Source organism: Phascolarctos cinereus, unplaced genomic scaffold (genome assembly GCF_003287225.1).
Source record: "Phascolarctos cinereus isolate Bilbo 61053 unplaced genomic scaffold, phaCin_HiC Scaffold_5;HRSCAF=322, whole genome shotgun sequence".
NCBI lineage: Eukaryota > Metazoa > Chordata > Mammalia > Diprotodontia > Phascolarctidae > Phascolarctos > Phascolarctos cinereus.
Window position 1 is genome coordinate 242,949,201 of NW_027555958.1, and position 12,370 is coordinate 242,961,570.

At 48.9% G+C, this 12,370-nt stretch overlaps 1 protein-coding gene across 3 annotated transcripts in view; it reads right to left on the reverse strand.

Annotated features, from left to right (window-relative positions):
* The window catches only part of PACSIN1 (protein kinase C and casein kinase substrate in neurons 1), a 108,024-nt gene that overhangs the window by 4,899 nt on the left and 90,755 nt on the right, over nt 1-12,370 (reverse strand). For all 3 annotated transcript variants that reach the window (XM_020999540.2, XM_020999541.2, XM_020999542.2), the window contains exons 2-9: nt 11,291-11,420; nt 8,513-8,669; nt 5,876-6,111; nt 5,120-5,275; nt 3,900-4,075; nt 2,228-2,348; nt 1,968-2,089; nt 479-666 (exon numbers count right to left, since the gene is read on the reverse strand). In XM_020999540.2, coding sequence (XP_020855199.1) covers nt 479-666; nt 1,968-2,089; nt 2,228-2,348; nt 3,900-4,075; nt 5,120-5,275; nt 5,876-6,111; nt 8,513-8,669; nt 11,291-11,353 — 1,219 coding nt within the window. In that variant the 5' untranslated portion in view covers nt 11,354-11,420. The remainder of the gene's footprint in view (nt 1-478; nt 667-1,967; nt 2,090-2,227; nt 2,349-3,899; nt 4,076-5,119; nt 5,276-5,875; nt 6,112-8,512; nt 8,670-11,290; nt 11,421-12,370) is intronic.

Genomic DNA, 12,370 nt, shown 5'->3' on the forward strand with positions numbered 1-12,370 from the left:
CAGGGGTTAGTGGTTGGGGAAGAACGGAATGCAGTTTGAGTATGCATCCCCAAGATTCTGGAAATGAGGACCCATAATTCTACCTTATATACTGCCTGGAATCCTTCTCTGCCAGGCTCCCAATAGTCCACAATTCCATGTTCCTCATTCCAATCTCTATCCCCTGAGCCCTTGCCTTTCAGGTCCCATATACCTTTACTCTTGTAGTCTGCTACCATATCTACATCTATCCCCTCTTTGTGAAACTTTTGTTGAGTCGCACCCTCAATACTCCCTGCTGCCTTCTCACAACTGCCCAATGCCTGTCCTCTCCCAGCTGCCCCCATGTCCCCGACTTTTTTAGTTCTTCATGTCATCTAATATTCTTATGTCATCTTAGTTATACTTGTCATCTAATCCCTGGACAGAAACTCTACTCCTTGCTCACCCATGCCCTGTACCCCCTCACCACCACCCTCCCAGGCCCCCCAGGTCAAACCTGCTTTGAAGCTGAGCTCATCCTGCTCCTGACCATCATAATCATAGAGTGCCCGAACACGCACCCCCTTGGCATCATCCTCAAAGGGGTTGGCACCCCCGTTGGCCTCACCCGCCCCGAAGGGATTTCCACTCTCATCATCAGACCATTCAGCGGCATATGGCTGGCCTCGGTCATAGCTGCTGACGCTGAGTGGAGGGGGACAGGGGAAGGGGGATGGAGATCATCATTGGCCTTGTCCTCAAGGGGTTTTTCACCCTCCCCCAGCACAAATCACAGAATCACAGAATTTTAGGGCTGAAAGAGACTATGAGGTCATCTGATAATCTAGGCTAACCCAGACACCAAAGGATTCTCTACTATAATAAACCCCACAGCTGGTCACCCAACTTCAGCTGGAACAGGTTCTAGAGGGAGAGAAACCTGAGTTCAAATCCTGCCTTAGACACTTATCAGCTGTGTGTTCCTGGGCAAGCCACTAAGCCTCCGTTTAGCCCAATTTCCCTCATCTGTAAAATGGGGATAATAATAGAATACATCTCCCAGGGTTGTCGTGAGGATCAAAAGAGATAATATTAGTAAAGCACTTGTAAAGTGCTATATAAATGCTAGCTAAAAAAAAAATGAAGGGCAGCTCATCACCACGTAAGGCAGCCCATTCTACTTTGGAGCAGCTCCATTGATCAAGAAATTTTTCCTGACATCAAGCCTAAATTTTCGCCTTTGCAAATGGCATCTACCTGCTCCTGGCTTCTGCCCTCTCTCTTTCATACGGCAGCCTTTCAAAGACCCTGCTCTAAACTTCTTTAAATGATGGAAAGTGTTAGAAGATGGGATCAGGAAGAGGAGACTGCTCTACAGTGGTTCAGAGTCAAGACACCTGGATTCAAATCCCAGCTTCTCTTCTGACTAGCTGAGTCACCCTAAGCAAGTGATCCTGATCCTTCTTCCTTGGGGGGGAAAGAAAAAGTTTGTGCCTCAATTTCCCCATCTGTAAAATGGAGCTACAGGCAGGCTTCATTTTAAGCAATCCCAGGAAAGAGGGTATCTAATTATTTGCATTGCAAAGGATCTTTTATAGATTTCCTTAAATAGTGTCTCTTCCCCAATACATTCCAAATAAGATTCAATTTAAGCATCTTCTATCAAAATGTTATCAGTGCACAAAGCAAGGGGCACATGAAATCTTCCCTGCTCTGTCTATAGAACTAGGCTGCCAGGAATAACAAAAAAAGACAATGGGGAAACATTTTTTAAGTGCTTTAGGAATATGAAAGGTGATGTCATTGTTATTGTTAAAGGCCTAGAATTTCAGTTATAAGGGACTTCCAAGACTATTTAATCTAATCTACACCTGCTAGAATTATAATAATTTACTAACAGACCCTGCAAGCCCAATGCTTGGGCACATCTCTGGGCAACAAGCAAGCTCCAGTGAAGGACCAACTTCAGAGGCGGGGGAGAGAAGGTATGCCCACCTGGTACTCACCTGCCACGGTCCCCAGCCTGGGCCATAGACTCTGTCACACCCGAGGCATTGGTCAGGGTCACGCCCTCGTTCTTCTTGGGCAGTTTCTCCTTCCTGGTGATGGTGAGGTCTGGGTTCCACTCCTAGTGTCAGTATGGGGTATGGGTATCTGTGAGGTTGCTCCCTGCCCCCTCCATGTGACTCCCTCCTCCTGGCTCTCCCTGCCTCTTTTTCACCAGCCCCAAGTCCGCCTCCACACACCACAAAGGCAGGACACTGACCTCAAACTGAGGCCAATTCATGGGCATTCCGGGCCCACTGGAGCTTCGGAACCACTTGAGGTCTTCCTGGGCATCGGCCCCCCGGATCGTCTGCTCCAGCTCACGGTACACATTGATGTAACTGGGCAAGGGAGAAATCGGGGGTGGTCATTCAAGTCTCTGCCTTAAGTTCAGGTGGAGAAACCAGACCATACCAGGATCCAGCTCAGGCCACCATTCTGGAGGTCATCAAGATTCTTCTGAGAGCACTTCAGATCAGCCCCAAGGCTACCTACCACATAGCATGGGCACACTGAATGTGCCTACCTAAAGCTGGTACAAAGTGACCATGCAATGGTGGCAATGGAGTCCAGAGCCTCTTCCTTCTTTCTCCTCCCACTCTGTCAAATTGTAGTATTAGAGAGACATCATGGTATAGCAGATAGGCTTGGAGACTTGAAAGGCCTGGGTTCAAATGCTACCTCTAACGCATTATAGCTCTAGGACCAAGAGCAAGTTTAAATGATTCTCTCTGACCCTCAGTTTCCTCATAAGCAAAATGGTAATAATAATACTTGTAGCACCTACCTCACTAGGTTGTTGTAAAGATTGAATGAGATAATGTCTGTCAGTCAGTGGGTGAATAAATATTTAAGTAGCTACTATGTACCAGGAAAAAAGTGGCTAGGTGGCACAGTGGATAGAGTGCTGGACCTGGAGTAAGGAAGACCTGAGTTCAAATCTGGCTAGCTGTGTGACCTTGGGCAAGTCACTTCACCTGTTTGCCTTAGTTTTCTCATCTGCAAAATGAACTGGAGAAGGAAATGGCAAACCAGCTCCAGTATTTTTGACACGAAAGTCCCAAATGGGGTCCCGAAGGAGTCAAACAGAACTGAGAATGACTGAACATCTGTATATATATGTGAGAAGCTTGGAGCATGTTAAAGGCAGTGTTGCACTCTTCCCATGTCACAGCTGGGCCGGCTGAGCTCTCAAGCCCCTTAGGGCAACAATCTCAAATGTGTCTGGGCTGCCAGCCGAGACCTCATCACTCCAACTGCTCAAAAAGCTCCCGTGACTCCCTAGTACCTCTTAAGAGAAAACAGAGACTGCTTTCCTTTCCAGTCTGGCTCCAGCTTGTCTTTCCAGGCTCGTGGCCCGTGACCCCTCCACATGTGGTCCATGCTGTCACCAAACGGACCCTCACGCAGTTCCCTGAATTCCACCTCTGTCTCCCTGCACAGGCGGTTCCCTGGGCAGAGGCGGGGTGGGGGCCGGGCCAGGGGAGGGGAGAAGAGGGCGGGAGGTGGGGAGGGAGGTTTACTCCTCCTAGTCACCTTCCCTTCAAGGCTCAGTTCAAGGGCACTTCAAGGAGACTTTCCTGAGCCCACTGTGTTGTTAGTACCTCCCCTCCCCATCAATGCGTATTTATTTTGCCTATACTCCGTATTTACTTATCTGTGAACATTTATCCTGATAGTAAAACGTAAACTCCTTGAGGACAGGGACTCTTCCATTTTTGTCCTGATGTCTCTAGCGCAGTGTCTAGCCCACAGTAAGCCCTAAATCAGTGCTTGAGGATCGATTCAGGCACAAAGCAAGGCGGTTAGACTGGACAGGAGATGAGCTCTTCTGCCCTGAGTCCTGTTATCCTAGGGTCTTAGCCCCTCCCCCCCATGCCCAGCACAGGTACCTGCTGTTCTCCGCCAAGTTGAGGTGACGCTTTATATCCAAGAGCACCTCCTTCAGGAAAACCAGCCTCTTCTCCTCGAACTGCTGGCATTGCTCGAATATCTGCTCCATGCCTTCCATGTACTGGGGTGTTGACTTGCCAATCTCATCCAGCACCTTCTCATATTTCTCTTGGGTCTGTTGAGGAAGGAAGGAATGTAGGGAGGGAGAGAGGGAGGGAGGAAGAAAGGAAGGAAAAGAGGGAAGGAAGGAAGGAAGGAAGGAAAGAAGGGAGGAAGAAAGGAGAGAGGAAGGAAGGAAGGAAAGGAAGGAAGGAGGAAGGAAGGAAGGAGGAGGAAGGAGGAAGGAAGGAGGGAAGGAAGAAAGGAGGGAGGAAGGAAGGAGGGAGGGAGGAAGGAAAAGAAGGAACGAAAAGGAGGGAGGGAGAGAGGGAGGAAGGAAGGAAGGAAAAGAGGAAGGGAGAGAGGAAGGAAGAAAGGAAGGAAGGAAGGAAGGAAGGAAAGGGAAGGAGGAAGGAAGGAAGGAAGGAAGGAAAGGGAGGGAGGAAGGAAGGAAGGAAGGAAGGAGGAGGGAGAGAAGGAAGGAAGGAAGGGAGGGAGGGGGGAAGGAAGGAGGGAAAGGAAGGAGGGAGGGAGGAAGGAAAAGAAGGAACGAAAAGGAGGGAGGGAGAGAGGGAGGAAGGAGGGAAGGAAAAGAGGGAGGGAGAGAGGAAGGAGGGAAGGAAGGGAGGGAGGGAGGAGGGGCACGCTGAAGCCTGAGGACCTTTAGGATCTTCCCTTCCACCCCCACCCCCACTACCCCTATCCAGGGGCTAGGCTCATAAATGTTTAACAGCAGCTCTCAATTTAAAAAGAGAGAGAGAGAGAGAGAGAGAGAGAGAGAGAGAGAGAGAGAGAGAGAGAGAGAGAGCTTGACACAGTTTTGAGTTTAATCTGCATTATTAACATCTTCACTTTCACATTTCTGGACTTATGAAATATCAAGCCTTGGATTACACCTTTGCTGATTTCTAAAATTTAAGTGCTCACAATGAAAATGTAGCAAATTTAACAATCATCTCCAGGGAGCCAGTATGAGTTGGCTCCAGCACATGCCTGCATCCACCCTCCCCATGCTGGAGCCTGTGGTAGCCACTGCCCCCAGTGCCCCCACCCCCACTCCATAATCTGCAGGCATGCCCTTCCACATCCTCCCCTCCCCTTCCCAGCTGCAGACCCAGACCTTCTGTACATCCTGCTTGCACTTGTCCACTTTGTCCTGGAGTTTCTTCTGCTGTTCCGGGGTGACTGACTGCTCTGCCTTGCTGTTAGCCTCCCGGGTCACTGCCAGCTTCTCCTCTTTGCAGGCCAAGTGGTAGGCCTTCTTTGCTGCCTCCAGCTTTCAGAGATGGGGAAGTTAATAGCCAGCATTTATATAATGCCTTAAGGTTAGTAAAGCAGGGAGGCAGGGACTATTACTACCCTCATTTTACAGACGGAGAAACTGAGGCTAGAAGAGGTGAGGTGAGTTGTATCCCCGGTGTCTAGCCCAAGGCCTTGCAATAGTGGGGGTTTAATTACCAGTTACTGAATGACTAACTGAATAAGTACAGGGCCCCTTCTTTCCTCATTGACAAGGCAGTGACCCAATGGACACCATCCATCTAGAAAAAAGTATCCTTTGGCCAGGAATACCTCCCTGTTGATTCCAATAGCATCATAGACTTAAGAGCTGGAAGGGATCTTAGAGGCCATGGAGTCCAATTCCCTAATTTTATGGATGAGGAAACTAAGGCAGATAGAGGGCAAGTAACTTGTCCAAGGTTATAACAGCTAGTAGGTGTCTGAGGGGGGATTTGAACCCAGGTCATCATGACTCCAGGGCCAGTGCTCTATCTGCTACTACATGCTGCCTCTCTCTAGGTTTCCTGTTGCTTTTACCCACAAGGAATCTCACACCCTTCCCCCTAGACCCCTTTCCCCACCTCGCTGTGGGTACCTCTTTCATCTTCTTGGCCCAGGGTTTCTGTGCTTTCCGGAAGCCATCCTCAGCCTCCTTCGTCTCCTTGAAGCCGCCCATGATCTGCTTGTGGTAGGCATCCTTCTGCCAGTTCTTCACCTTCTCCAGGTCATCATTGACCAGACTGTTCTTCACGTCCTGATGCAGCTCACTTACCTTGTCAGCCTCCGTCATGATGGCACCCCACGCACGCTCCAGGCTGCCATACTGTGGGCCTGCAGGGAGAGAACCGAAGCCTGGGCGTGAGCTGGGTGAGACACAGCAGGTGCCTGCCTGCCTCTGACACCTGTACATGACTGAAGGAGAGCAACCCTCCCTCTTCCGCTCCCCCTCTCCCTGCTCTACCCAGAACCCAAGTCTGGGCAGGGAACCTAAGGAATGCTCATATCTGACTTGTGCTGCATCCTGGGGTTTCCTGAGTTCAATTCAACTGAACAAAAGCACCTTCAATGTGCCAGGCACCATGCTAGGCGGAGGTGTAGGTCAACAGGCTAGAGCTTTGGGTCAAATCTAATGAGATCGAATTTAGCGGGGATAGATATAGAGTCATCAGACGTAAATTTAGAACTGGAAGAGACTTCAGAGGACAGCTAGACCAACTTCTTCACCTTATAGATGCAGAAATGGGGGGCCAGAGAGGTCAAGTGATTTATTCAAAGTCACATAGGTTAATTGAAAATAAATATATATAATTTTTTTTGAAAGTCACAAAGATAAGTGTCAGAGGCAGAATTTGAACCTAGATCCTCTAACATTAGATTTAGTTCTCTTTCTACTGTGTGTTCTGTGCCAGCAGACGCATCTTCCTGCTTTTCTGAATCCTACCCAGGTTATATGGTCACAGGATTTGAAGTAAAAAGGGGACACTTTAGAAATCACCACATCTGAGTCCCTCATTTTATAGATGAGGAAACTGAGGCCCAGAAAGGCGACAAGACTTGTCTAAGGTCATAAAAACAGAGAAGTAGCAAAACTAGGGCTTTAAATCTAAGTGCTCTGTCTGCAAACACAGTATATTTACTGCTATATCACAACCCCACAGTCTCCACCTCAGAAGAGTTTCTCCTAATGCCTATCTCAAGACCTTCTTCTTGGCCATCCATTAAGGCCCAAGTCATAGGAATATGAGCTAGGAAGGACCTCTGATGCTCGCTGGTCAACCCATCCCCTACTTTCACAGCGGCTCTCAGAGGTAAAGTACTTTGCCAAAGGTCACGCAGAAAGTGAGTGTCAGGGGTGGGATTTGAACACAAGTCCTCTGACTCGGCAGTCAGTGCATGGCTTCCACAGTGCCAAGCTGCCTCCTTTAATCCTGTTTCCTCTAGGAAGCCTTTCCTCACCTCTCTCCCTCTCCTCCCAACTCCCAAGAGCTCTTCCTGCCTAGACTATGACTTCTCATACTAGTCACCGGTTTGTGTGCTTGTATGCATTCATGTGTGCGTGCGTGCGTGCATTATCTCCCCACTCTGCTGCAAGATCCTTAAAAGTAAGAACCAAATCCTATACACTGGTCCTGGAGTCAGGAAAACCTGAGTTCAAATCCAGCCTCAGACACCAGCTATGTGACCCTGGGCAAATCATGTAATCTCTATGTGCCTCAGTTTCATTAACTGTAAAATGGAGATGACAGTAACAGCACTCACCTCCCGAGTGCTGTGAGAACCAAATGAGATAATATTTGTGAAGTGCTGGCCTCAGAGTTGTCGCTTCATAGACAACAGTTCCCCCAGCCCCAATCCCACCCCCAGCACTTCTGTCTGGCCCACAGGGAAGACATCTCTAATTTCTGGCAGCATTTCCTTGAAGCTCTTCAGGCTGCCTCTCATCCTCAGCAGAAGGTGCCTCTGCTGCCTGTATCCTTTCATTCAGCATAGCCGGCCTCTTCTCAATGATGTCCACAGACTTGGTGAGCTGAGACACAACCTCTGCCTGTCTAGCACAGGCCTGGGCACACAGCTGGTGCTAAGTAATAATAATAGTTTCAATTCCCATAGTGCTTTCATGTTTACAAAATACTTTCCCACATGTACAGAGTACAGATGTATAATCCCATAAAGTTAAGTGCTATTACCCCCATTTTACAGCTGAGGAAACTGAGGGTCAGAGGGGTAAAGGACCTGCCTAGTAAATAGTTAGAGGGTCATATGATCTAGAGTTGAAAGGGAACTTAGCCTTCATCTTGCCCAATCCCTTCATTTTACAAAAAGGGAAAATTGAGACTGTGAGGGAAATGACTTACCCAAGGTCACTTAGATAGTAAGGAGCAGAGCTAGCACTTGGACCCAGGCTCTCTGACTCTAAACTCAGGGCTCTTTCCTCTGTGCCACTCTTGTTGAATTACTGAATGACTAAAATGAACCTGAGGTCAGGGTGGGACCCAGATGTGGCCAGGAGGGCCTCCCACGATCTCCCTCCCCTCCTCAGGCACAGCCTCCAATAGATAGAAGGACCACCATTACCCAGATGGTTTTAACAGGGCCTGTTTGCCTTTTGTGAGTGAGGGGTGGCCAGGGCTAGGTCCCCCTGCTTATGTTCCTCCCCTGAGCATGGGAGGGGGCCATAACTGCTGTTTGCCAGTTTGGGGGTGGGATGGTGTGGGGGAGAGCACGAGGGCACCTTTCTCGAGGAGCTGGCGCCAGCGCTTGGCCCAGTCTGTGAGCTGCTGGGCGTAGGCCTTCTCGATCTTGGCTCGCTCATGAAGGCAGCTCATGAGGTCATTGCAGAGCCGGTGACCATCATCGATCCGCTTTACCGTCCGCTTGTAGTTTCCCACCTGGAGGAACCCCAAGGACAAATGGGCAGCCCCACTCCCCAGCTACCCTGGCTGTTGCTACCCTGGCTGTTGCTACCCTTCAAGTGGGACCTCTCTGGGCCTCACCACTAACGACAGCCTAGCCATAGAGATCGAGAATGATTTTCCTAATCATCCTCCAAGAGCAACAGCCTAACCACCCTCCCCCAAATCATTGTGATCATAACCGTTGGAAGAGCCTCCCTCACAAACAACTTCCACCCCAATCATATCCTGTTGTGTCCCACAGGGGCCCATCCTGAGCAAGGAAGGACTGGCACTACTGAGGCAGATGACCCAGCAGAAACCATCCTGTCCCCCACCTCATCCCACATTCCAGTCTGGTCCACCACACCCTAGCTCCCATATTTCCCACCACCTGCCAAACGTAGAGGGAAGGGAAGTAGATGAGCCCCAAGCAGGTTGTAGAAGGGGTGGGAGAAAAGTTGAGAACAGAGGAGCAAGAAAAAAGAAACTGATATGTTGTCTATATGGAGAAAGATGGAAGAGGGAAGAGGCAGAGAGAGTCACAGAGAGGCAGGCTGAGGACAGGAGAGAGATGAGGGGAGAGAGTAGCAGAGAAATTTAAAAAAAAAAACAAGCAGAAGGACAGGTGAAAGATAGGATAGCTCACACAAATATAGCACCTTTAGGTTTACAAAATGCTTTCTTCACACCCACCTGGCGAGGTAAGTAATGAGAGCATTAATCTCTCCATTTTACAGATATGCCAACTGAGGTTCAGAGAGGGTAACCTGCCCAGAGTCAAACAACTAGTAAGGATGGCATAAGGGACAGGAAGTAAGGGAGACAGGGAGTTAGAAGATTAGGATTAGAACATTAGAAGCAAAGAAATACAGGCCTGAAAAAGAAATCCTGAACCACACCCCGGACTAAAATTTAAGAAAAGCTCTATTTACCTTTTATTAATTACTCAATAATAGGGGATAGGGCTTAGACCTGTGATTTCATTGATTTAGGGAACTCCCAGGAAGGAAACTACCTCTACTTTCCTGCAACATGTGCTCTTGGAGAGTTGTCTAGGGTGCTGAGAGGTAAATATTTTGGCTACAGTCACACAGCCAGTGTACATCAGAAGCAGAACTTGAATCCTGGTCTTCTGGACCTCTGAGGCCACCTCTCTGACCATTGTACCACAGCTGCTGCCATCACCATCATCAACATCATCATCATCACCATCACCCTCATCACCCTCACCATCGCCATCACCATCCTCCTCCTCATCACCATCCTCCTCATCACCATCCTCCTCATCACCATCACCACCATCATCACCCTCATCATCCTCACTTTCATCACCACCATCACCATTATCACCCTCATTATCCTCACCACCATTATCACCATCCTTCCTCATCCTCCTCATCATCACCACCATCATCACCCTCATCACCCTCACCATCATCATCACCACCCTCCTCCTCCTCCTCATTATCATCATCACCATCACCACCATCATCATCCTCACTCTCATCACCATCACTACCATCATCACCCTCATCATCCTCACTTTCATCACTACCATCATCACTCTCATTATCCTCATCATCACCATCACCATCCTCCTCCTCATCACCATCCTCCTCATCACCATCACCACCATCATCATCCTCACTCTCTTCACCATCATCATCACTATCATGACTCATTCTTATAATGTTTTCATATTTACAAAGGTCTTTCTTCACAACAACGCTGTGAGGTGGTTCCCTCACGAATTATTACTCCTTTTAACTTTGGTTGCTGTTATTCAGTTGTTTTCAGTTATATCTGACTCTTTGTTACCACATTTGGGGTTTTCTTGGCAAATAAAGTGGAGCAGTTTGCCATTTCCTTCTCCAGCTCATTTTGCAGATGAGGAAGCTGAGGCAAACTGGGCTAAGTGACTTGCCCAGGGTCTCACAGCTAGTGAGTGTCTGAGGCCAGATTTGAACTCAGGTCTTTCTGACTCCAGGCCTGGTGCTCTGTCCACTGTGCTGCCTAGCTGTCCATTACTCCTTACTAAGTAAATAAGGACCCTGATAACCACTCCCTTCACTCCCCTGCCCCCCAAGTAAGCAGTCCACAATGCAGAGGGCATCTAAAACAGATGAAAGGGCATCTAAAATAGTAAGTAAGCTTCTAGAAGAGGAGGAAGAGAGGATGGAAGGTATGAGAGAGACACAAAATGGTGGACAAAGGTTTGATTTGGGTTGGTGGGTCATGAGAGGTCTCAGGGGAGACAGGAGAGTGGATGGAGCTTCTCTGAAATGGTCACCCTGCTCCCTCTTGTGGCTATAATATGCCAAATAAATTCTCCAGAACGGCTGTGAAGGAGGGCAGGGAGGAAGTAAGATGGGTGGAGGGTTGGATGGGAAGAGGAGGAAGAGAAATAATACCAAGGCAGGGCAATGAGGGAATCCAGGCCCAGGTGCTACTGAAATATGGACAGGAGGATGCTGAGCATTCGTCCTACAGGACTGGCACAGGGCCCCCCCAAGGTTGTGGCCCCTTCTGTGGAACGTTAGGCAGAGGTAGGACTGGAATCTGGGAGGGAAGGGTATGTGAGAAGAAGGGTTGGGGAAGGGGGGGGGAAATCTCACCTCCCAGAAGCTGTCTGTGATCTCCTCCATTGAAGGTGTGGCCTCATCATAGGAGCCAGACATGGTGCCTGGGGTTGGGGGTTGGGGCTGGGCACTGGGCTGCAGCCAGAGACAAACCTCTGCTCATGCACTGAAAGACAGGAGAGAAAAGGGTGGAGGGAGATGCGACAGCCAGCTCTCCCCCTCTACCGCCACTCCCAATATCTACCTCTTCCCGCAGCTTCAAAGCCCTGAACCTAGCTGAGAACTCAGAGGTATATAAAGTTTTGAGTCATAAGGGACCTTAGAAATCACCCATTCCAACCTCCTCATTTTACAGAGAAAGAAACTGAGGTCAGAGAAGTGAAATGATGTGCCCAAGATCACAAAGCTTGTCAGTAGCAAAGCCAGAACCCGAGTCTCTTGACTTTCATTCTTTTTCAGTGGTTTTTCCACTGTTCTCCATTAGCTCTGTAATCCAGGAACAGGACTGGCACACAATCCAAAGATAGGTTCCTACAAGGGTCATTTTGGGTAAAGTAGCACTGAACCGCATCTCAGCCAATTCCCAGATCTTAAAGCCCTGGTGGAGTGGAGCATGGAATCTCAGCGCTCCCACTTTGGAGAGTGGGGATCCCTCCTGGATTGCACCAGAAAACTAGTGCTGATTTTGTTGTAGTTCAGTTGTTTCAGCTGTGTCTGACTCTTCATGACCCCATTTGGGGTTTTCTTGGCAAAGATACTAGAGTGGTTTGCCATTTCCTTCACCAGCTCATTTTACAGTTGAGGAAACCGAGGCAAACAGAGTTAAGTGACTTGCCCAGAGTCACCCATCTAGGAAGTGTCTGAGGCCAGATTTGAATTCAGGCTTGGTACTCTATCCACTGTGCCACCAATATTTTAGGTTAATTCATCCAAAAGAATACTCTATATCTGCCCTACCCCTTTGGTCTCCACCACATGACCTCAGATTGCTGGGCTCTAAATTCGAGAGCTCTGCGAATGCTGTCTCTTTGTACCACCCCCCTTCCCCATTCCCCCCAGTGCAGGAAGGAGAATGCCAGTCACAAAGGATACATCTTTGCATGACTCAGCCAATGA